Source organism: Lissotriton helveticus, chromosome 5_1, assembly GCF_964261635.1.
Source record: "Lissotriton helveticus chromosome 5_1, aLisHel1.1, whole genome shotgun sequence".
Lineage (NCBI taxonomy): Eukaryota > Metazoa > Chordata > Amphibia > Caudata > Salamandridae > Lissotriton > Lissotriton helveticus.
Window position 1 is genome coordinate 931,298,526 of NC_136065.1, and position 26,559 is coordinate 931,325,084.

The window sequence follows — 26,559 nt, forward strand, 5'->3', positions numbered from 1 at the left end:
GACAAAATTTAGATTGTCACTTCTTTAGGCATTAATTGACTGTCCTGAGGATGAACCAAAATGTGTTATGGTTCGAAACGTCGTCGACCAGAGATGCACTAATTGCATAGTTGACAACAATTGCTCATGCATATGTGTATACTGCGGATCATCTGTCTATAATTTATGTTATTTTGATGACCATTTTTTGCCTATTACCTTTGTATGTTGTGTATGTGTGTCTATTGGGTTAGTCGGACATCGGCTGGTGTCCCACTTCCACCACACTCTGTGTAAATTTCTTTTGTGAATAATTTTCATTGAGATATTAAAACTGTCCGGCTGGACTTGTTTTCCAGCAATATAGTTCTATTTAGTCTATATTTATCCTTGTAAACATTCTTCCCCTTGCCTAAGGACCATTGTTCCTTTAAAATAAATACCTACCCAAGGTCCTTAGCACATTGCGCCCTGGGTTCCCTTGTTCTTTTTATATAACCCCACCATTGTAGGGACCACTCTAATAAAATCTAGATGTGGATTATTTTTATGACATTCAATCAATGCATACCCCACTATAATCATACTCCAAGAGAATATTCACTCAACAAAGACAACAAATGCAAAACAAAGGAGAAAAGAAACTTAAACAGCTAATAGGAATGGAGAGTAACCAGAGGGTCACAAAAAGCATTTCAGATCACTAGCTGGTATTTTCATCTCCGAGTAACTACTTTAAGACTCCTCTGCACAATGTCAATCTCAGTGTGTGGAAAATAAGAACACACGTGTAATTGCACATTCTCCTATCCCCTAACCAACAAGGTATTCGTATTCAAAGACACTCAGTCGCATGGATAAGGCCTGGAAAAGGTCAGACACTTTTTCAACATTCCATGTGGGAGCCTATCAGCCAATATACCACTCTCACATTCAATTTCAACAGATCTGCATTAAACAAGCATTCTCTTTCAGACGACTGCCCTCTATTATCTGTCGATCTAATCATGACTTAGTCAGACATTACATACTCTTGAATTAACCAACCAGAAAGGAAATACTAGTTATTTTGGAAGAGCCAATGGTGGTTTAAATACCTTTTAGTTAATTTATCTCTATTTGCTTTTGATATACTAAAGTATTAGTAGCGATTAATTTTTTATATGTTATGTTATGCTTATCATTATGTAGAGCATTGAATCAAATATCAAATAAAACACAGTAAATGTAGGCCGCTACCTTTCTTTTCATCCTGAGCTACGATATAGTGGTTTTATACGTGTCTCCTAGTCATTTAACTATTCTCGACTGACAAGGAAGTGAGCAGTGCTAATAGGTAAGAAGAGATGTGTACATAGGGCGGGCTGGGGGTTTATTTATTCACAGTCACAGTAGAAAATGGCAGAGTCAATTTCTTAGCAACATCTTAACCTTCACTGATCTCCGTTAGAAAATCCACACTGATCCTATTATGCAAGTGAATGTTTCTCTGGGCAGACAGATCTTTGCCCACATTATATTTCAAAATCTGGTGTTATTACGTTTACAAATTGCTGTTAACTCCTTTATTTCGTTTGGTTTCTGACACAACTTCCATCTGGAGGTGATTTGGACAGCAATTACAGAGGCTTAAATCTTATAAAGTACTAAATAAACAATATACAAACGTCAAACATTAAGGCACTGCTAACACAAGTACAAGCTGCTCCTCAAGATATCGCAGAGACTGAAATAAAATATAGTCTATAACTGTTAGCAGAAAACAGCGGAGAAACAAACACAAATATGTTTTAGGTCAGACAACTACATACCAAAATTGAATAAATGTGCAGGCATCTGTAAACTGGAGAAAAATCTACCAGATCTTGGGCAGTCAAAACCTGAACGAAATAAAACAGAAATAAACAATGCTTTATTGTCATTTAATGTAAATCCCTAGGTGTACGTATTACTAGTCAATCACACAAACATAGGTGTTATGTATTACTAGTCAATTAGGCAAACTAGTTATCTTTGATGAGTGTTACAATCTTACCTTTGTAGCATACTCCCCGATTATGTTCTATTACCAACATTCACATATCACAAATTTGTCTAGTGAGATTTTTTTAATGATTTCTGGAACTTAATCAACACAATTGAATGAAGCTAAGCGTTGAAGCAGTAATATAACCAGTTATCCACTGGTGAAGAAAAATCCATTAAATACCTCCATCTTCAGGGCTAAAAGAAAATATTTTCAGATGGTGAGGCTTAAAACTGATACTCTCCAGCCCCAATTACCAAGTCTATTATTTAGGGGATGTTGAAGAAAGCAAGAACTTTTGAACTAGAATAACAATCCCTGGAAATATAGCTACATTCAGCTTATGACAAAAATAAGTACAGTAATAAACTTACATGGGTGGACAATTGATGGAACAACAGTAAACTGGTGATGCAAGATAAAGATGGGGCTATGGTATTCCATCCCTTTTATCAGTCTACACACCTGTTGCTGTTAATTTTGTAACTGCTTAATAAACGATACAGCATCTAAGTAATATACTCTTGGAGTTGATTTAAGAGCACTAATATGCTGAACCCAATTAATGGGGAATTTAGGATATGCAAGAATATGGGTCAACTAGTGGAAGAAATAATGTCTCTAATCTCACAACCTGCCTTCTGGCAACAGAGTGGACAAACCTCAAAGGGATTTTCTTATACTTCATAGATACTGTACAGTCACTTCACCAAAACAGCATGCTACCCTCAGGGTGGTATGGGGTTGATAAACATAAGCACTGACACATGACCTTTCAGCCTGTCCTTAAATTGTTTCGGGAAATAGGGAGTGTGGAATTTGTTTCCTAATATGAAACCAATCAAAGCTGCAAGACAACTGCAAAAGGATGATATTAATACAAATATCTAACAATATGCCGGCATGGAATTGCCTCATGTAACCAATCTGTATATTAAAATGGCCAATTACTCACTATTGCTCCTGGATGGCTTACGTGGAGATATGAGACGTCAGTAAACAGACAATGATTTTTGGGAAGATGTATGCCAAAGAGCTTTGTGATGTGCATTGTGAAAAAGCTTGATCGGTGGGCTTCCCTATTGATAGTACTATAACTTGGTCACATTACATGAAAAACTTTAACATCTCAATGTACAATGTTGGATACTGTAAGCAGAGGCGTTTTAAGGTATGGGAAAAGTGGGCTCTGGCCTTTCAGGGCCCCCTGAAAGAGCCAGCTCTGTTCTGCAGAGAGTCTTACCCTGGTGACATTGAATAATTCTTAAACAGATTGTTTTAAACACCGTTTTCCTTTAATATATTTTAATGTGGGTGCTTTGAGGGTCTATTACAGACATTGTGTAGAGAAATGTTTATGTTTCGTTCAACTTCCATAAAAAGGTTATTTTAGATCAAAACAGGACCTCATATAAGAGAGATGAGAGAATATCACAGAGATAATTTCCAGTAATATTAGTGAGCTGCTGCTGTGTTACAATATTGAAATCACACTGTCATTATCCCTGAATATTAGATGTAAACGCATTTAGAATTTGACTAGTGTGCCTGTGCACTGTCACTGACCTGGCCAAAGGGGGCATGAAAGAGCTGAAATTGGATTATAAATTCAAACCTGTTCCAAACAGGGGCCTCTAAATGCGTTTGGCCCGAGGCCTCCAAAGCCCTTAAGATGTCTCTGACTGTAAGCATACACAAGCACAATAATGCACATTTGATGGAAATAAGCCAAGCTCAAAAAATTATGGGTGTGGGTGATCAAAATATATCAGAGAAATCTGCCTTCAAAAGACTCTGTAGTAACTATTATCTTAGCATATATGAATATTGGAATTGAAGTCTGGACTTTACTCAGTGGCTGCAGTGAGATTACTTATTGGGATCACTGGTGGAATGACATCTGCCCAAAGTAAATGTATAATATGCTCAATTTTTTTTATCTTATACATTTTGAGCTTAGGGCATATCCATAGTTCATGTAAAGTCATTACTACTATGACAAATTCTACATATTTCGCATAAGAATGTAAATGTTTTATGCTCCTTTAGACATTCATTATTGTCACTGTTTATGTGCTGCACAACAGCAATGAGGATCATCTGGCAATATTAGAAGTAGATGGATTCTGAATGTGAGATAGCATAGAGCTAGGAAAGCATCATCCAACTGGTTCAAAGGAAAACATATTTGAAATTATCACGCAAGACAGAATTTACTTAAAAGTCACAAAGAAGCACTAACGGCTGGTTACTGTTAAGATGATTTTTTTTTACATTCTAACCAATTAAACAAATACACAAGGAGGATAATCCAGTTACTACCTCAATCAATCAATCAATCAAGAAATTTGTATAGCGCGCTACTCACCCGGAGGGTCTCAAGGCGCTTGGGGGAGGGGGGTCCGCTACTGCTCGAACAGCCAGGTCTTGAGTTGCTTCCTGAAGGAGAGGTGGTCTTGGGTAAGGCGGAGGTGGATGGGGAGGGAGTTCCAGGTCTTGGCTGCCAGGTGGGAGAAGGATCTTCCTCCCATGGTGGCTCTTCAATGCGTGGAACGGCGGCGTGGGTGGTCGATCGTAGCTGGCGGGTGGGGGTGTAGAAGGTCAGGCGGTTGTTGAGGTACCTGGGGCCCAGGTCGTGGAGGGCCTTGTGTGCGTGGGTGAGGAGACGGAACGTGATTCTCTTGCTGACGGGGAGCCAGTGCAGGTCTCTCAGGTGTCCGGAGATGTGGCTGTGTCGGGGGATGTCCAGGATGAGTCGTGCGGAGGCGTTCTGGATGCATTGGAGTCTTTTCTGCAGTTTGGCTGTGGTTCCGGTGTAGAGGGTGTTTCCGTAGTCCAGTCGGCTGGTGACGAGTGCCTGGGTGACTGTCTTCCTGGTTTCGGTGGGGATCCATCTGAAGATCTTTCGGAGCATGCGTAGGATGTTGAAACACGATGATGAGATGGCGTAGACTTGTCTGGTCATCGAGAGGGAGGAGTCCAGGATGAAGCCCAGGTTGCGTGCGTGGTCCGTTGGTTTGGGTGCGCTGCCAAGGGCAGGGGGCCACCAGGAGTCGTCCCAGGCAGAGGGTGATGATCCAAGGATGAGGACTTCCGTCTTGTCTGAGTTCAGTTTCAGGCGGCTGTTCTTCATCCACTCGGCTACGTCTTTCATCCCTTCGTGTAGGTTGGTTCTGGCTGTGGGGGGGTCATTGGTGAGGGAGAGGATCAGCTGGGTGTCGTCGGCGTAGGAGATGATGTTGAGGTTGTGTTGGCGTGCGATGGCTGCGAGGGGGCTCATGTAGACGTTGAAGAGGGTGGGGCTGAGTGAGGATCCTTGTGGTACGCCGCAGATGACTTCGGTGGCCTTGGATCTGAACGGGGGGAGGCGGACTCTCTGGGTTCTTCCGGCGAGGAATGAGATGATCCACTCCAGTGCCTTCTCGTGGATTCCGACGTTGCTGAGGCGTTGTACTAGGGTGCGGTGGCAGACAGTATCGAACGCTGCGGTAGAGGTCCAGGAGGATGAGGGCCGCTGTTTCCCCGTTGTCGAGCAGGGTTCGGATGTTCCTTGTTTGTTCAATTCATTCTCCTAGCAGTTTCCGTGACAATAACCAAGAGGCATGATTACCCATTTCGTACTTTGCAGTGATATGGCATTAAGCTCCTACCATGATTATCCTGACCTATACAGGAAAAACACATTTAATGCAAATCTTCACCACACTCCCCTGTTTATGCTAGGTCATTCCTCTAGATGTAGAAGGTCTGAGGATGAATACAGTCTTGGTTAAGTTGGAGTAATCATGATCATTCAACATGGTGTCCGTTTCAGCTTTGTAATTCCTCTTAGGATTTGGGGAACCGAGAGAAAAGCATATCCACAAGGCCCAGACCATGCAAACTGAAATGCATTCCCCATGATCCTGCCTGCTGATATCTGATTGGATAATACTGGCATTTCTTGTTTGCTCATGTGGTAAATAGGTTGATCTTCGGTTTCCCCCAAGCACTGAATATTTTCAAGAGATTGCTGTTCAGCTCCCATTGCTGGCAGTCTTGAGTCTGATTCACTCTGAGAAGGCACTCTGCCCTTCTAGGAGCTGTGATGTTTTGAGGCACAACACCAACGACTTTGAGCCTCTGACAAAGGTACCTGGATCTTGAGCCTTCCTGTTTGTTTATATAGAACATGGACATGGTATTGCCTATTTGGGTCACCTCTAACAAATGAATTGTGCAAAGCTGAAAGGACTGTGGACCTTTCTTGATCAGTCTTAATTCCAGCACATTTTTGTGCAAATTCTTCTATTTTAGGGATCATTGTCCTTTGACTGAAAGTTTTTCAAGATAGGCTTCCCGTCTTTCCGGAGGTATCTGAAGATATAACAAAGTTTCGTTGTGGTGAAAGACAACAGACCTGCTCACACATGTTTTGCAGAGAACTACCATGGGGCATAATTCTTTATTCTGGCCGAGGTATGCACTTAGTCATCCAAAGAACCTGATATTTGAGCCCACTGCTTATCCAGCTCCTGTATGGACGTATTCTTAACCAGCATAATTTGATTAGTCCTTTCCTGCAAATGGTATGTATTGGCTTCCTCTGCATCTATGAGGGGTCCCAAAAAAGCATCTTGCATGATGGTGCTACGGAGGACTTGTCTTTCTTCAGCTTGAGTCCAAGCCTGCCCAACTGATTCTCATTAACTGGACAGGTATGCTGTAAACTGGTGCTGGGAGGAAATCAATATAAATGCTGTTGTTGAGCTATAATACCAGCATAGCTGTGAATGAGATTGGTAGGAAAATTAGTTGTAGCTCGGAAAGGCACCTCAATATGATTGGCATTGGCATTTAGCTACTCCAAAGGGGCTAAGACCATCACTGCTGTTAGACTCCAAGGGATTGAGTGGAATTTGTGTTGGCCGTTTTGTTTTGTGGCGCTTCATCAGTGTGCTTCCTAAACATTGGATTCCCCAACAAAGGGCTGTAGTGAATGAGCAACTTTTGTGGTCTGACACCCTATGATGACCCTCAACCACCACCATTCTTTCCTGACTTTAGTGTGTTATGTTACCTTAGTCTTAATGTAGGATAGTCTTGCATATGCATACTTCTCTTTTTTCCTATAATCTTGCTGTCTTTCAGTAGAATAGTCTTGCCAAGAATAGAAGGTGTGGGATGTTGAGGTGCAGTGTTGTTGGTGATGGTGCACACATGTGCTCCATGTTGGATACTGAGGAATTAAGTGTATAATGTTATTTGTGTTAGGTGAATTATGACTTTGACCTATTGGCTTTGACGTGGTCTAATGGCATTCTGTTTTCTAACTTTACCTTGCTTTATGGCAGTGCTGACTATTGCCTTTGACATGCTCTCATGTCATCTTGCTTTTCAATCCCATCTTGCTTTGGGACTTTCTGTGTGCATGGCTTAACTAACTCCATTTTTTTAATGACTGAGGCCATTTTCTGTGCCTGCACGAAGCTGCAGAGCTGAAGATGGCATGCTTTGCTTTCCTCCTGTTTTTCACACTTTACCGACTAGAGAGAGCTGGTTCTTATCAGAGGAATGTACATGCTCTGTCTGGAAGCAATAGCAAATGCCTGATCAACTGATGCCGTGGCCTTGGAGCAGGCTGGTGCTGGCTCTCATGAGAACGAGGCGGCGAGGCTCACCAGGAGCTTCGTCTTACATTTCCACTGGTACTAAAGGAGGTGTCAGGGTTCTGCTCGGTGGAAGTTCAGCACAGGGCAGACGTTCAACTGTGGCGGTGGGACGTATAGTGTTGCCATTGTCTCCTGGTTCGGCCGGAGAACCGGACTCCCCTCTGGCGAAGTGGAAACAGGATGAACAGACAGGGGTGAGGTGTTCCACTAATCTCTAATTTTCCTACTGTTCTTGCTTACTATCTCTTTCTGTTTTCAGGTTCCATACATTTATATACCTGATTGTGTTTAGCAATTGCCTAATTGTTAGTTGGCTAGAAATGGTAGAGATTGGCCTACAATGTATCATGTACTAATATATATGTATATGTACTAATATATATATATATATATATATATATATATATATATATATATATATATATATATATATATATATATATATATATATATATATACTAATATAAATATATATATGTATATATATATATACTAATATAAATATATATATATATATATATATATACTAATATATATATATATATGTATATATATATATACTAATATAAATATATATATATATATATATATATATATATATATATATATATATATATATATATATATATATATATATATATATATATTATATATATGCTTGCAATCTTCTATCCAGCCACTGGAACCCTCGTCACGGTATCCCAATCGTTGAAAAAAGCGGAAGACCCAATATGCAGGTGAGCATTCAAATTCTATTTAGTGGAAGCGCACCTCGCCAGCATAACGTTTCGGCCTGCCCAGAGGCCTTGGTCACATGACGCCATGGGGAAGGAGAGCAAAATTTAAAGTGCAAGTGCTAAATTTACAATAAACGTGATTGGTTGAATCAATCATGAAGCACAAGTTGTCAGAGAAAACATAAAAGACATACTTGTACACTGGAAATGACGGGATAATCCCGGGGAATTCATCACAAGTGAAATACAAATACATTGTTTAAAATTCATCCGGATAAAAATCATTATACTTGCTAAATATAAGATTAATATCTAAAAATTCAGCTAAAACAAATGATTTCTATCATTTACAAGATTATGTCCATATAAGAAACCCAAAACCCCGGATAAAAATACCAATAATTTTAAACATACCATAAATTTCATGGTGTAAACATTATGTATTAAAAAAGATGTTGTCTCATATCGGGATGACTGCCCACCGCGAATTGTGCAGACTTGGGTTAAGTTGATATATATATATATATATATATATATATATATATATATATATATATTACCTACTGGCGGTCGCCAGTAGGTATATATAGTTAGGATTTTTTCCCTATGGGATTTTTGAAAATTCTATGTCTAATAACTTTGGCGTTTGTGGACGGAATTGGCTGAAATTTTCAGGAAAATGGAACATTTTGTTTCTGAGCAGCCCCTGAAAATTTGGGGGGGGTTCGTCCAGGGGGGGCCGAGAAAAAAGGGGGGTCCCAAAACGTGTTTTTAACATTGAGTTTTCCATAGGGCGGTTAGCCTCACTTTTAGCCCGAACGGCTGAATGGATTTGCACGAAACTTGGCAAAATTGTAGGGACTGGTAGCCCGATGTGCCTTTTGTAGGTCTCAATATATGTGCTCCAGTGGATTTTGAGAAATTAACGTTTAAAAAAAGATATATATCTGTAAGCGCGGACCAGGCAGCGCCCCGGTTCGCGGACCTTAAGCGTATCGGAACTTCGCGTAGCGAAGCTGATTGGCTTTCCGGTGTCTGTCAACATTCTAAACAGTCCGGAGCGGCCGCCATCTTGTCTCTCGGTAGGATCGAGAGACAAGAGGAGGCCAAAACAAAGGGGGAAATAACTATAAGGGGGCATAGTAGATCCTCGCTGACCCCCTAGGTTTAATGTGGAGGTTTTAAAGGGGCCCCGCGAAGCAAAAAAAAAAAGATTTTTTTTTTGTTTTTTTTCGTGGTTAGCGCCCGGTACGCGAACCGGGAAGCGTTCTGGGGAGCGTACCACAATGAAAAATAAATGATAGACTTTTCAAATGCTGTATGTTAATTGATTGTTGGTTTTGTTGATTATTTTTTATTTTTTTTTATTTTTTAAGCTTTTTTTATTGTGTTTCATAATTTATTAAACTTTCTAACATTTCATTGTCAGAAATTTCATAATAATCATGGAATATAGATTGTAGTCTCTGAGGTTGTAAAATGTCCTCATTTGCAAGGAGGTTATCTACTGCTTGTACACATTGCAGTAGTTCTTGGTCCCAAGTTTCATCCATAAATTCAATCTCATTTGGATCAATGATTTCTGTGTTGGACTCTGGAAGGACAATTTCAAATGAAATGTTTTGTTCACTTTCCATTTTCCCTGAAATTTGCATAAAAAAAATATATATTAGTAGAGGTAGGGCACTGTTGGGATTAATTTTAGATAGGTAGTTTTTAACAGAGAATTTATCTTTGGGCAGTGTATAGTATCAGAGTGGAAGTAGGAATATAAAAAAGTGTATCTAAATTTATAAGTACTACAGAGGGATAGTATATAACTAACAGAAAAAGTTTGCCATATTAACTTAAAGTGCACAATATACTTCAGTTTTAAAAATAACAACTTACCTTTAAAAAGAAGTTGAAGTTATTAATGAAAATCCTATTGAAATGTACACCAGGAAGTAGTAGTCAAAATGGCTGTGTTTCCTTCTCTTCCTTTATATATATTCGGGTACATAACCAATCAAATGTCAGGTAAAAAAAGTAGAAAATGAAAGTAACATTTTAATTGGTTGTCAATTCCAACATTTCAGATGTGTTTTGTGAAGTAATTTACCTCACGGTATTTAGAGAGGTCTACAGGCTAAATGGCTAAATGGAATTCCAATCAAATTTGTGAAAATGGTAGGGATTGGTATGTAGTATGAGCTAATCTATATTTGGTGAAATTGTCTCAAGTGGCTTTTCTGTGAACTACTTTCCCACCTTTTTTGATGGTGCGCTTCCCAGGGAGCGACCCGGTACGCGAACCGTTGAGCGCCCCGGTTCGCGTACCTTAAGCGTTCCGGGAGTCCACCATTTTGTGTTTCGGTCGAATTAAGATACAAGATGGAGGGCAAATAATGTTCAGAATGGGTAGAAGGGGGCACGGTAGACTTATCTTGACCCCCTAGGTTTTCTGAGGGTGGCTGAGGAGGTTTATATGTGCGAAAAAAAAAACATTTTTTTAAAAAATTTCGCGAGGTTAGCTCCCGGTTCGCGTACCGGGTAGCGCCCCGGGGAGCGTACTTTGTTGAAAATTAGTGAAAAATGTTAGAGTTAAATAATAATTGTGAGTGATCAGATGTAGGGTAGCTCTGAGAAGAGCTTTTGGGTTTATGGTACATTTAGGTACTTATAAGTAGGTACCAATGCACATTTTTAAATTCAGAGTGAAAATTCTGTTGCCCTCATCTGAGAAGTGAACTCCATCTCCTCTGTAGATATCTTGCATGTAGTAACGCAAGTTATTGTTGTACAGGGAGCCCATTCCATGGTCTCTCATGTAAGCTGAAACAGATTTGTTTACATGCTTCCTCGACTTCTCAATTTGTGGACAAAATTGGTTTGACCACCTCGATTTCTGTCTTTGGCATATATTTGAATATACCAAGGCAGTCTGAGGAAAAAGTGCCATTAATTGCTCAAAGGTGTCCTTTAAAAGCATTTCCAGACCTACACCAGTCAAAGTGCCCAAGTCATTACCTCCACAGTGCACAATTAACAGGTCAGGTTTTGGCAAATGCATAAAGGTCTTCACCAATGGTATCAATTGGTGACATTTTAATCCTCTGTGGCCAAACCACTTAATTTCCACATCTTGTAAATTGAGGTTAGGTAAATTCCTGCTTTCAACGTACCTTTGAGCCCAGTGAATATAACTATGACCAACAATCCAGACAGAAAACATGGTGAGAGAAGGTTCTCCTGCAGTCAGATGAAGTGTGGCAATGAAATGGCAGTTGAAAAAATTAGAGTTTGAAATGAAAAAAACTGTGGAGTTTCTGTGTTTATGAAGCAGTAACAGTGATTGGTGGATTTTGATTGATGAAAACAGAAAGTTAGGGTGTACAGATGTGTTGTTTGAAAGATGTATTTTGAGTGGTCAATAAAAAATCATTAAATGAAAGAAAGCACTGGATATGCAGGTGCACTGAGAGTTCAGAGTTCAATTGCAACATTGTTGTGTGAACTTGCAAACACCAGAGTTTCTCCAAGAGGTGGTTGCTATGGAAAATAGGCAGAAAGGGCAGAGGGGGAAGGGTTTTCATTTGAAAAAAAATGAGGGAAGAGTTTTGATTGGGTGACATGAGAAATATGTGTGAAGAATTACAGCATTTCTGTGCTTTTGATAGCTGCAGACTCTGGAGTGCATACCTTTTGCTCTGCTGAAGACAAATTGGTGTGTTTCTGAGACTGTTTTCAAACTCAAAGTATTTGCTAAGGTGAGAAAATATTTCTTTACTTTAGATAGAGAATAGTGTGCTTTAATGAGAAAATTATGATTTATGTGGCGCAAATTGCTTGTAAATATGCTCTCACATGTGCATGGAAAATTTTGATTTTGAATGTTTGTGCTACATAGCCATGTTAAAAGTGACGCAACCATGCTGGAAAGCCAATCAAAAAATGATTTCATGTGTTTTAATGACATTTTAAGTCATTTTCTGATGTGCAGTGTTTAGAAATTATGATTTGAAAATCGTTTTTGTGGAAAAGGAATTGTTTTTAAATTCATGACAGGGATATAATGGTGTATGGTTCTTTATAAGGCAATTGACTGTCCCTGATGTTATTTTTCTCATTTTAGTGTAAGACCTTTCTCTGTGGCGCAAATTGCTTGTAAATATGCTCTCACATGTGCATGGAAAATTTAGATTTTGAATGTTTGTGTTAAATAGCCATGTTAAAAGTGACTAAACCATGCTGGGAAAGCAATCAAAAAACGCTTTCATGTGTTTTAATGACATTTTAAGTCATTTTCCCATGTGCAGTGTTTAGAAATTATGATTTTAAAATCGTTTTTGGGGAAAAGGAATTGTTTATAAAATCATGACAAGGACATAATGGTGTATGGTTCTTTATAAGGCAATTGACTGTCCCTGATGTTATTTTTCCCATTTTAATGTAAGACCTTTCTTTGTGGCGCAAATTGCTTGTAAATATGCTCCCACCTGTGCATGGAAAATTTTGATTTTGAATGTTTGTGTTACATAGCCATGTTAAAAGTGACCCTACCATGCAGGAAAGCCAATCAAAAAACGCTTTTATGTGTCTTAAGGACAATTTAAGTAATTTTCCCATGTGTAGTGTTTTGAAGTTATGATTTGAAAATCGTTGTTGAGGTAAAGGAATGTTGTTAAAATGTATGTGCGCCATATGCCCCCAAATTTCTTTTTCAGGGTTGCAGCAGGGTGTTCTTGAGACACCCCTGCACCTTTGGAATAAATTCCTAATTTGTGATGAGCAAATTGTTAATCGCAAATTGCACCTTCATTTATATGAGCCTCCTAGCCCATGGAAATGAATGGGTAATTTGCAATTAGCAATTTTCTCAAAGCAAATTTGGAATGGTAAAGAATCGCTATTTATTCCTTAAAATTCGCTTTTTTGGAAATGCAAAATAGTTATATGATACATATGGCGGTTGATGTCTAACAAGATAAGAAGCTTACGGATACATTTATGATGACTGGCGCAATGAAGTAGAAATCACTTACTTCATTGGTAGGCCTTTACAATAAATTATCTCTTCTGTATTCTTCATCAAGCGTAACTTTAATCTGCAATCCTGAGTAGGCCTCACCTTAAACAAACCTCTGGATAGGCCACATCTTATTGTCATCCTGAATTAATCATTTAAAATGCTAGGGACAGATTTATGATAGGTGTATACCTCTTTTGTGCCACTTAGAAAACATTGTCCATGGGGAAATGACTTAAAATGTCCTTAAGACACATGAATGTGTTATTTTAAAACGTTTGCAAATTTTTTTGGGTCACTTTCAACATGGCTATGTGTCTGAAACAGTCAAAATCTAAATTTGCAATGCACAGGTGGGAGCATATTTACAAGGAATGTGCTTCATGGGGAAAGGTCTTATAATGTAATATGGGAAAAATGACATTAGAGATACTGAAATGCCTTATAGAGAAGCATACACCATTATGTCCTTGTCATAAATTTGCAAACCATTACTTTTCCCCAAAAACGATTTTCAAATTATATTTTGAAAACACTGCACATGTGGAAATTACTTAAAATGTCAATAATTCAAAATTTGTGATTCCTTAAATGCAATGTATCAAAAAAAAAATATGTAAAAAATGATATTAAGGATTTGGAAACTACCACCAACTTCTAGTTTGTGGTAATTTGCGAATTCTTTTCAAAAAGCATTTTTTTCAACAAAACAAAAAAGGTCCCATATGACGCCCATACATGCCATTAGGGCATGTAGGTGTGCCATGTGCTCCCAAATTTCTTTTTCAGGGGTGCAGCAGGGTGTTCTTGAGATACCCCTGCACGCTTGAAAAAAATCCTATTTTGTGATGAGCTAATTGCTAATCACAAATTGCAACATTAATTCCTATGAGCCTCCTAGCCTATGGAAATGAATGGGTAATTTGCAATTAGCAATTTGCTCATTGCAAATTAGGAATAGTAAAGAATTGCTATTTATTCCTTAAAATTTGCTATTTAGGAAATGCAAAATAGTTTGATGATACATATGGTGGTTCATCTGTAACAAGATAAGAAGCTTAGGGATACATTTATGATGACTGGCGCAATAAAGTGCACATTACTTACTTCATTGGTAGTCCTTTATATGTATTATCTCCTCTGTATTCTTCATCAAGCGTAACTTTAATCTGCAATCCTGAGTAGGCCTCACCTTAAACAAACCTCTGGATAGGACACACTTTATTGTCATCCTGGATTAATCATTTAAAATGCTAGGGATAGATTTATGATAGGTGTATGCCTTTTTTCTGCCACTGTGCGTCACTTTTATGATGCAGCGGTGGTGCATAATATTTGCTATGAGGTGACAACATTAAAAATTGATGCATTTAGGCAGATATGTCATAGTGTAAAAAAAAAACGTACCACATAAAACCCAATCAGCAGTAATGCAAAAGATGCACCATGTCGCAAGACAGGCCTCACTTGGGGCCATATGTATCAAGCTAATTAGCATTTGCAAAGATCAAAATTCTATGAATTTCGGCCTTTGCGAATGTTAATTAGACAAATGGTATGTATCAAACAACTTTGATGCAAAATAAGGAGTAGCAAAATTTGCTATTCCTTATTTTGCGATTGCACTGAAGCATTTGTAAATTTTGTGACTACTTAAATGCAATGTATCAAACAAAAACTATGTAAAAAATGACATTAAGGATTTGGAAACTATTGTGGTAAATTAGTGGTAATTTGTGAATTCTTTTCAAAAAGCTTTTTTTCAAAAAAAGAAAAGGTGCCATATGACGCCAACACATGCCCTTAAGGCATGTATGTGTGCCATATGCCCCTAAATTTGTTTTTCAGGGGTGCAGCAGGTGTTCTTGAGACACCCCTGCACCCTTGGAAAAATTCCTACTTTGTGATGAGCAAATTGCTAATCGCAAATTAAACCTTCATTCATATTAGCCTCCTAGGCCATGGAAATGAATGGGTAACTTGCAATTAGCAATTTGCTCATCGCAAATTAGGAATGGTAAAGAATCGCTATTTATTCCTTAAAATTCGCTATTTAGAAAATGTAAAATATTTTGATGATACATATGGCAGTTCATCTGTAACAAGATAAGAAGCTTAGGGATAGATTTATGATGACTGGCGCATCACCAGGGATGTGACAGTCATCCTGCGCCACTGTTCCGCCACCCATGTTGTGCTGCATTTACAATGTGGCGCAGCATGGGGCAAAAACGGCACAGATGCGTGACGCATCTGTGCCGTAAAGGTGGTGCATTGCTGGAGTTGTATCGCAAGTGCGATGCAGCTCCAGCAAGGCTCAGGGGTGTCCCATCTGCACAATGCTGCGTCAAGACCTATGCCAGCTTCAATCAGGCGCAGGGTTTTGACGCAGCTTTCTCCTATCTGATTGTAAATGCGGCACACCATGGGTGGTAAAGCAGTGGTGCACATTAACTGGTGCATGCCTGGGGATGTGCCATTTAATATAAATCTGCACTTTAACATTTGAGTATGTGCAGGGGACACAGAGTCGTTGAGGCTTATCCAAGGTTAAGAAGAGATGAGTCCTGTTCAGTGAAAAATTAGACATAGGCTTCACCTGCTCAGCATTGCTGGACATGGCTAAATAATAGCTGCAAAATGTTAATCTTGTTAAACAATTTTACTATTATAATCTCTGAGATTTGTTTCTTACTCTGCAACATCTCATTGTTGTTATCTTTCTTTAAAGATAAAGACAACATCAACATGAGCGACAATCAGCAATCAGTTGATTTTGACCTCATCATTGAACTCGTAATTGAAACATCAGTGGATGTTGATCCCTTGGATGATTTAAATCCTGAGGATGAAGAAGAGCGTGATGAGGATGCAGATTTGTCCGAATTATATGATATAGGATGGGAAGCTGACCTGCTTGAGCCTTTGGAATTATAAACATTTATTTTTAAAATTTATAATCAATAAAAAGTAAAAAGGTAAACCGTTTAATTTAAAAATAAAGACACCTTCAAAAACAGGTTATGTGTAGTGTCTTCAATAAAATATTAAAATATGCTCATAAAATTAGATCAGATTCACATATAAAATAGCATAGGTAACATAAATATAAATGTCATTTCTTTTCTGGTATTTCTGTATTGTAAAAATGGCAATGACTAAAAAATCTTCAAATTAAAATGTCAAGTAGTGTGTTATGTTTTTGATCACTATTACTGATTTACTGTTTGATAATAATGTTTATTAACATTTTTTATTATATTTTTCCTCAGATTCAACTGCAGATCATTTCAAGATTTCAATATGCCTACAGTACTAAGACAGATAAAGGCTGCAAAACGTCAAAGACAGCAGGAGAAAAAAAAAACGCAGCAGTCCTCTAACAAAAAGATTTCTCAAGCCACGAAGAAAGCACCGGGTAAGAGCTCTAAATATTTCATAAGAAATATTTGTAATAAAAAAAATATTACTACAGAAAATGTTTCAATCCATAACACGAGAAGTAAATCAAATGGAAAGAAAAGGACAAATGAAAATGTTACTGCTAGAGCAAGAGATAAATCTGTGCATGATAGTAGAAGGAAACAACAGTTTAGGGAGATTCGTAAACGAATGTTCCGTAACAGGATAATTGGCAATTTGTTAAAAAATATTAAGAAAGGTCAACAGAAACTAGTTTTTTATAAGAGAAAAAAAAAAGTTGAGAAAGTTATTGATCAGGCATTTGAAATTAAACGTAAGTTATTTATTTTGATAATCAATAGAATTAGGAAGCTAAACAAGGCAATTTTTGATTTCAAAAGAAATAGTAGATGGAAGAGAATAGTTAATCGTAGTAATTTTTGTGAAGTTTTTTCTGGAGAATGGATACATAGTTCAAGCTGTGAGGCATTTTTTAATGAAGAGAGTTATTTCCAGGATAATGATTTGGTGCATGCAGTTGACATCAGTGGTCGTGCTTATGAAGTGAAAGATGGTTGTCCAGTTGAAAAAGAAAAACTTGTGACAACAGAGGCAGAAGAGTTGTTAGGTAATGAGGTTTTAGGAAGACGTGCTAAGGGTCCTGTGTACACCTGGAAGTGTTGTAGTATTTGCAGTGTGCGACAGGATTCCATCAATTTGCTTTGTGATTTTGTACGGTCATTTAACAAAAAAAGTTTGAAGCAGAAAATGAGGTTGTTGCAAGAATTAGATCCTTGCAGAGTAAGAGAAGTGACAGGTTTGCATGGTCATTCACTGGCTTGTCTTTCCAGGAGAGTATGCCAGAGTGTTTTTCATCACTTCAGGATGCTAGCAGTGCATCATAACAAAGTGAGGAAGTTAGTTAGACTGTTGTATTATGCTAAGAGTCCAGCAATTATGCTGAAACAATTATGCGCTGCTCTTTTGCATGGTTCTGAAATAGATGTGAAGAATATATGTGAAGAAATTGAGTTTTGTTACTTTGGAAGTAAAGAGGAGAATGTTGAAATTGAGCAAGAAGTAGAGGGTCATTTGGAAGATAGTGTACATGTTTCCAGTACAGATAATTTCCAGAGGGAAATTGCGACGTTTGACATGAAATCAAGTGAGAGGCCTAATTTCACTTGTGTGTGTTGTAGACGCACTTATTATAAGAATCAGACTAAGTTAGTGGATTTATATGCAAAAAGTGAAAGGGAAAATAATAGTGAATGGAAGGATTTTGCAACATACTTGATGGTAGAAAATTGTTTTGATTTGGGATTGGATCAACGTGTGTGTACTTATTGTTGTAACAAATTAAAACAAAACCAGATGCCTGCTAGAGCAGTTCATAATAATCTGGAATTGGTTGAGATTCCTTCTGAATTGAAGGACTTAAATACTTATGAATCTATTTTGATTCAAAGTATCCATCCCTTTCAGGCTATTGTAAGAATGGAGCCAAAGACAGGGAAATTGCCTCCATCAGATTTACAGAGAGGATTAAAGGGAAGAGTTGTTTATTTGCCTCTAGATTTCAAGAAAAACATTAACACAATTGGAGTAGAAAAAGTGGAAGAGGAACCTCTGGTTATCTTAGTTAATGGGGTTCCGACAAAGAATAAGAAAATATGGCAAGATTTAGTAGATGTTAGGAAAGTTAAAAAGGCAACATTGTATTTGAAAAAAAATAATAAATACTATAAGAATGTATATGTTGCAGAAGAGGAAGTAAGTGAGGAAGAGGATAGCGATTTGTGTGCTGGTCAAATTGAGAAAGTAGAACCCTCTACTAGTGAGGAAATATATGAACATTATAGTGTTCATCCTTTGCATTCGAAGGAAGTCATGGGGAATGCTATTGAGTTGTTTCAAATGAAACAAGCCAAAGGGAGTCCCATTAGTGTTTGGGAGGAAAGTTTGGAAGCTCGGTGTTTCCCACAGCTTTTTCCAACAGGTCAGGGAGGAAGATATGATGAGCGACCTCATCAAATTCCTGCTTCTGAATACCGGACTTTGCGATTGTATGCAGGAGATGCTAGGTTTCGACAATGCATTCCCTATTTGTTTCATCTCCTGTTTGAAAGCGATCTGTCTGGACTGTCATATGCAGTGAACCACATCTTGAAAAGTGGTATACACATGCAAAACATCTCTGCAAGTGACTTTATGGATAAAGTGAATGTCCAAGATAGTATTTTGGATTCTCACCTGATTAATCTCATGGCGTGTCAGCGTGGTACTGGTACCGTCGTCATGGTGATTTAAAATGTATGCTGAGGAACTTAGGTACTCCCACATGGTTTCTCACTCTGAGCTGTGCCGAGTATGGCTGGGAAGACTTACTTGAATTTCTACGAGAGGCAAATGCTAACGTAGAAAACATCGAATTCAAGACACCCGGAGAACTGTGCTCTTTGGACGGAGAACTGTGCTCTTTGGATCCAGTCAATGTATGTAGGTACTTCAATCATAGATTTGAAGCTATGATGTCTTTCATCATGAATAAGAAGAATCCACCTCTTGGAGAGGTGTTGGATTTCTTCTGGAGAAAGGAGTACCAAGCAAGAGGTGCTCCTCATATACATATGTTGCTGTGGATCAAGGATGCACCTAAATTTGGAACGGATCCAGAAGACTCAGTGATGAGTTTCATCCAACAGTATTCTACGTGTGCTGTTCCAAACGCAAAGGAGAAGAAAAGCCTAAGAGAAAAAGTTCTGCGTTTCCAAAGCCATCGATGTGGAAAGTACTGCCGACGTAAATTCCGAAACAAAGACAAGTTCTACACCAAATGTCGTTTCGGCTTTCCACGACCGGTGATTTCTAAAGGAAGAGTAAACAGTTTGATGTCTTCGCTGCGACACAATGTGATGAAGAAATCACCTAAAAACACATACAATTTGAAGAGGAACGAAGAGTCCAAGTACATCAACGACTACAACCCGGTGATTTTGTCCATGTGGAATGCTAACATGGATATACAGTTTGTGGCTGATAACTGTATGGCTGTGGCTCGGTATGTGACGTCTTACATCACCAAAAAAGAGAAGACAGAATTGAAGGATATGTGGGAGGACATTTCCCATGAAAAGAGCCTCAGCAAGAAGTTGTACAGTTTCAGTCTGAAGATGTTGTCGCATCGAGAAATCGGAGCGTACGAATGTTCTGACCGGTTGTCTTCAGCAAGTCTCTATGCCAAGTCCAGGAGTATCGTTTGGGCGAGTCTTGGTCTTGCTGCAACGCGTAATCGAGTTCTCAAACCTGTGCGGGAAATTGAGTATTTGGCGGAAAAGGAGCCAAACAGTACCGACATTTTGAAGACAAACATGTTGGATACATATTATCCAAATCGAAGCAGTCACCTAGAGAATGTTTGTCTGTATGAGGTTCTGCAAAATTACATGTTCAAGAGGAACATCAAAGAAGATACTGAGAAAGGAGTGTATGCTGTAATAGGAAGTGAGGGATGTCTGGTCAAGCAAAGAAAATGCCACTTGATAAACCATCGAAAATTGAGTGGCGAATCTCCTGAAAAAAAGGAGTTTTTCTATTTAGCACTTTTGCAACTTTTCAAGCCTTGGCGTGCAGAAGAGGAACTGCTTGGAGATTTCCTCTGTTACGAAGACTCTTTCAATGCCGCCAAGGAGACCATAGAATGTCCTGCTTTTCCCAAATATGTAGAAATGTTGAATGCGGAAATTGAGCAGGAAGCAACGATTGCAGCCGAGATTGCCAGAGACAGTTCTCAGGACAGTCAGAGTTCTGCTTCATTGAGTCAGGATCCACTAGGAGGACCTCTTATTGAAAATGAAGCTGCCACTGCTATGAATGAAGTGGAAAGAGCCATGGCACATGCTCAAGAGGATGTGGTTAACTTAGAAGAGTTGGAAAGGCAACTCAACGTTGAGCAGAGGAAAATATATGACGAAGTTACCATGCAAATTGATCATGGATTAAGTCATGATAAGAAAGAGTGCTCATGTACGTCGTTGAAGCCTGTCCGACTGTACGTGAGTGGAGAAGCGGGAACTGGAAAAAGTTTCCTCATTAAAGCAATTTCATGCTATTTGCAGGAAAGGACAGAGTCATCGCTGTCTTGTGTTGTCACTGCTCCAACTGGACTGGCAGCACATAATATTAAAGGGATTACTTTACATCGTTTACTGATGCTGCCAGTGGAGCATGACAACAAATTAGAATATCACAAGCTATCTGGAGATGCTTGTTTTGAAGTTTCAAGAATCTTGAGGAAAATGAAACTTCTTATCATTGACGAAGTAAGCATGGTTTCCAATGTCATGCTTGCCTTTGTGCATTTGAGGATGCAAGAAGTTCTCAAAACAGAGTATGATGTGTTATTTGGTGGCAAACACATCATTGTTTTCGGAGATCTTCTACAGCTGACACCAGTGAAAGGGCAACCTGTGTTCAAAATGCTCACGCATGAAGATACTAGGAAGTGCCTAGGCAGCATTGGCAACGTCAATATATGGTTAAACTTCAATTATGCTGAACTGCATGAAAATATGCGTCAGGCGAAGGATGAAGTTTACAAGACTATTCTACAAGATGTTAGAATTGGAAAAGTGACCGAGCATGGGAAAGAAGCTTTACATGCACGATTACTGTCAAATTTGTATCCAGAACAAGATGTTGTGCCTGAGAATATTTTTCAGAAAATTACTGATAAGAAATCTGGAATATGTTTGATGCCAACTCTTGCAGAATGTGCCAAATTCAACAACAAAATGTTGAATTTAGAAAAGCAAGAGATTGTGAAACTGGAAGCTATTGACAGAGTAGAGCATATGGGATCAACAATTATTTTGTCTGAGAATCTGAAAACAAAATTGGATTCATTAGAGAAGACTATATCTAAAACTGCAGGTTTTGAAAAGACTCTGAATGTGTGCTTGAACTGCCGTATAATTTTAAGAAGGAATTTACATGTTGAAAGAGGTCTGGTAAATGGGTCAATGGGTAATGTTGTTGATTTTGTAAAATACAGAAATAGAGATGGAATTGAATTTTTAAAAATTAAATTTGATGGCATTGAGGAAGTACAGCTAATTGGTCGTTGTTCTGCTAGATTTTTGCTTGTGAAAGACTTATATGTTCGCCGTAAGCAGTTTCCTGTTTGCTTGGCATATGCGGTGACAATCCATAAATCGCAAGGTTTAAGTGTAGACTGTGCATTGGTGAATATTGGCAGTTCTGTGTTCAAGGAGGGTATGGCATACGTGGCATTGTCACGAGTTAGAACTTTATCGGGATTGTACTTGATTGAGTGTGATGTCACAAACATTTGTGCGGATCTAGATTGTGTTAAGGAATACAATAGGTTAAGAAGAGAGTATGCGCCACATTTGCCTCAGTATCCTTTGTTTGAGAAACGTGTGGTAGGCCGGAAACGAAGAAATGTGACCAATACTGGGGAGGTTGTAGCAAAAAGACGAAAAGTCGATGAACCTAAAATTACAAGCAGAAACAAAGAGGATTCTGTTGAAGATGTTGTTGGTTTTCAGTTTGAAAACAGTTCTGGTGTCAACTGCTATGCTAATGTAGTAATTAATGTTTTGTTTTCTCTAAAAAATGTAAAAGAAGAGATTGTGGTCAATTCTGATCAAAGATTTTGCAGTTTGTTAAATTCTGTGTTAGAGAAATGTACCACTGATAGAAGAAACATAGAAAGTGTGTCTGAAATTAGAAATCTGTTAGATAGATGTTCAGGCCAAACACAATTCTCTCAAAATATTCAGCAAGATTGTCAGGAGTTTTTAATGTATATGCTTGATGTATTACATGCTGAAGGTGTAGATGTAGATCAGCTGTTTGGGCTTTCTTATCAATGGCAGCATGACTGCGAGAACTGTATGGTATCAAGTACTACTAGTGTAGACTCAGAAAGATTTATATATTTAACTTTGCCAGACAGTAAATCAGTCTCCTTTAATAAGCTAGTAAAAGCTGCTAATCACAACATGGAGTGTAGCCAATGTAAATCTGAAATGATGTCCACATTATTTATACGAACATATGGCCAGTACGTCATTTTAATGTTCCAACGATGTAGGCCTGATGGAACAAAATTGACAACTTTAATAAAAAAATTTGTAGCTTCGCAGTTGTCAATATCAGGAAGGACTTTTGTAACTACAGCAATTATATATCATGACGGCCCTTCAATATCATCAGGACATTACACAGCTTATTTAAAGTCTAGAAATGGCTGGTCATTCTGCAATGATTCTGTTTTAATTTTCACAAAAAAATTGCCGTATGACCTTAAAAACTCTTACCTGGTGTTTTTAAAACCAAAATTTTAGGGAAATAATCTCGGGATGTGCTCTGTGGAATTTCAAGAAGTTCTAATGGCTCCTACACAATTTGGCCTTGAGGATAAGTGTAGTTCAGAGACATAACTTCTAATCATAGGATTGGACATCATGGAGATATATGTGCACTTTGAATGAGTTCAGAAAAACTGTTTCTTTTCATAAGCTAATTGAAGCAGCCAATCAAAACATGGAGTAGAGGGAATGTAAGTCTGCAATGCTGTCTACTGTTTTACATTGCTTTGAGATTAAAAGTGATGTAGAGAATTAAATAATTGTACTACTCATAGAGGTAGTGTAAGTCTGCTTTATATTAAGCAGTATCAGTGTCATAGGAAATGTAGAACATGACTGAGCAAGAAGGGGAAGATATTACTATTCCAGGATTGTGAAAATGATCTTCAACATTTTAATTGTGAAAGTTGCGGAAATGCCAAATGATGGGATTGGCTTACAAGAAATCCAAGAGTTATAAATATCTCTGACTAGATTTGGCCTTGTGGAAAATAGTGGTACAGAGCAAGAAGTCATTTATTGCATGTAACGTGTTTTTAAAAACGATGGAGGTTTTCTTTCAGAAAGTGGCGGGCTGAAAGTAATAACAGCACAAAAGAGTGTAAGCTGTTCATAGGACATCCTTGGACGTCATGGAAAGTAAGTTAACTTTAAGGAGTTCTGAATTTTAATTTCTGATGTTGTATGGGTTTTTTAAACACAATCATTTTGATTGTGTTTTTTTTTCCCCGCTGTTACATGATGAATACCTTCAAGTCACTGTTTTTAGTGAATTTTGATACATTCTGAGAACAGCAAAAATAAACCATTTAAGATGTATAATTAATTCTGTACTGTTTGCATTTATGATGTATATGTAGAACTGTGTAGGAGGCATGGAGAAGGTGAGGCTTCTGTAAGTGTCAAAGTTGTTGCATGCAGTGCTGCACTTCTGCGTATTCTTTGATATGCTAGACTACATCTGCACAATGAGATAAATAAGCAAAGGAAACACAAGTGACGTGATTGTGAAATGAGCAAAATAAATTGCATGTATTTCAATTACATCATGTGTGTTTCCTATCATTACGAATCACATTGTGCAGATCAAGTTTAGGTCTGTCCAGGGAAACATAGGAGGTTTGGACTTTGTTGAAGATTGCAGTGGACATGACTCACTTCATTGGTAGACCTTCACATGTATTATGTCCTCTATTCTCTTCAACAACTCGAAATTTCATCTGCAACCCTGAGTAGGCCTCACCTGAAACAAAACTCTGGATAGTAGACATCTTATTGGCATCCTGAAGCAATTATTTTAAATTTTAGTGTCTTGCGACACTTTTCTGAGACAACAGCAATGCAAAAGATGCACCATGTTTTAAGATAGGCCTCACTTCATCTGCATCAAGATAGTGTTAGTTTAAAATGTATATCTTTAGGACTGTGTAGCTTCTGTAAGTGTCAAAGTTATTGAAAAACTGTTTGTCCTTCAATCTTTGCCCTTGTCTTTTGTAATTTTTTAATACATGTTTTTATATTTTTCAAATGTTTGTTCTCTCTTTCACAGATTGAAAGTATAAAATTAAAAAGTGAGGAATTTAACGACAATTATAAGGTAAGTATTTTGTACTCTTTTCGTTACATTTCTATCACATTGAACTACTATTAGTTCCACTGCTTCATTTCTTTAATCCTCAGTTTCCTGCCTTTGCTACTTCCCTCATTCCTTTCTCTATTACCTACTTACTCAACTCCTTCCACTTTTTTTCTCAGTCCCTCTCTTCTCATAGTTCCTCACTCTTGTTCACTCACTCCGTCTCTATTACTCTTAGTGTCTTTGACTGATCACTGTATCACTATTTGTTCATAATGCTTTCTCTGTGTAGTTGAAGCACACTAAGGGGCATATTATGAATGCAGCCAATAAAATTATTGCTCTTTTTATTGGCAGAAAACTGGTGCAAAAGCGGCTTTAGCGGCAGTTTTCTGCCGCAAAAGCAGCTTTAGCGACACATTTCTGCCGATAAAAGCTGCAAAAATTTTATTGCCTATGTTGATAATATGCCCCTATGTTATTTACATTAGGGCTATATTGTCCAGTATAACAATCAAAATTGCTCTCCAAAGACACCAGGCAAAGCAGACGCTCCCTCAAACAGATCACCAAGCGCAATTTACCCTACTTACAATCTAGCCTGTTCTCTGTCGAGACTTTAGCAATCTTTAGAGCACAAGATAAGATTTTTTTACATGGAAGAGCCATACGTATTGCAATTCTACTTAAGAAACAAGCATTGGCATAGACAATAGGTCTCGCCTTTGGGACCTTATACGTGTTTAGCCATGCAACAGTTGATGTTGCTGCACCAAGGATATTATGCTGCATAACTAAAGACTTAGAAGGTCCAAAAGTCGATACCTATTGGCTATGCCAATGCTTGTTTTTCTTTCACTTCGTTATCTATTTTGTTTTTCACAATTATACCATCTTCTGTCTGTTCTTTGGTAAATAGATCTATTAAATAGTATCTCTTCTTTACTCCCTATAGCTGTCTTTCTTGAAACATCACTCTCTGTTTACTTTCCTTATACTTACTCTTTTTTTTAAAAAAGTTTTTTTTTTGGTTAGCTCCCGGTACGCGTACCGGGAAGCTAAACCGGAAGCGAACCAAAAGAAATAGAGCTTGCCAGAGTGCTAAACATTCTAGCAATTTTTTTGGAAAGGGAAGGTAGTTCTGAAAAGAACTTTTTTTTTTATATTTTTGTTGTTTTATATTTTTTTTGTATTTTTTGAACATTTTTTGTTTTTTTGTATTTTTTGAACGATTTTATATTTTTTTTGGTTTTTTTGGGGGGGGGGGAACAACAAAAAACAGGCGTTGAAAAGGGCTCAACAGGAGCAAAAAAAAATTACTGGGGGCGGTTAGGGCAATTATGATTGTCATAAGCCAGGTTGATGGCATTAATACTCATGTTACCACATGATATCAACGCACCACAGTGCATACAAGTATGTTTCATGTGCCCAAAATTCTCTTGGATGTTTGGCACAGTTTCCCGTGCCTCTGCTGGTGTCAATGATATTGACGATGTTGACCTGGCCACAGGAGTTGCTGTTGGGTTTTGTTCCATATCCCGTATTTCCGCCCGGCTGTAATTAAGTGGATGCTTCCTGGTCATGTGCCTATGCATGGTATAGTTCCCATAGCTATACTTTTTATCAGTCCCTCTTGATAATTTCTCTTTGCAGATGAGGCAGGTGACATACCTCGCATTCACTTTCTTTTGCCCTGGAGGGATTGAATAAAACTGCCAGATGAAACTGGCTTTCCTATGGGAAACCCGGGGCACCTCTTCCAAGAACTGTGGTTCTTCTCTC

The 26,559-nt window shown here is 38.2% G+C and overlaps 1 protein-coding gene across 3 annotated transcripts in view; it reads right to left on the minus strand.

Annotated features, from left to right (window-relative positions):
• EXOC6 (exocyst complex component 6) overlaps positions 1-26,559 on the minus strand; it is a 1,337,279-nt gene that overhangs the window by 806,441 nt on the left and 504,279 nt on the right. For 2 of the 3 annotated variants that reach the window (XM_078643403.1, XM_078643404.1), the window contains exon 8: positions 1,791-1,859. The exons of the other annotated variant lie outside the window; for it this stretch is intronic. In XM_078643403.1, the coding sequence (XP_078499529.1) occupies positions 1,791-1,859 (69 nt within the window). The remainder of the gene's footprint in view (positions 1-1,790; positions 1,860-26,559) is intronic. 3 annotated transcript variants of the gene reach the window in all.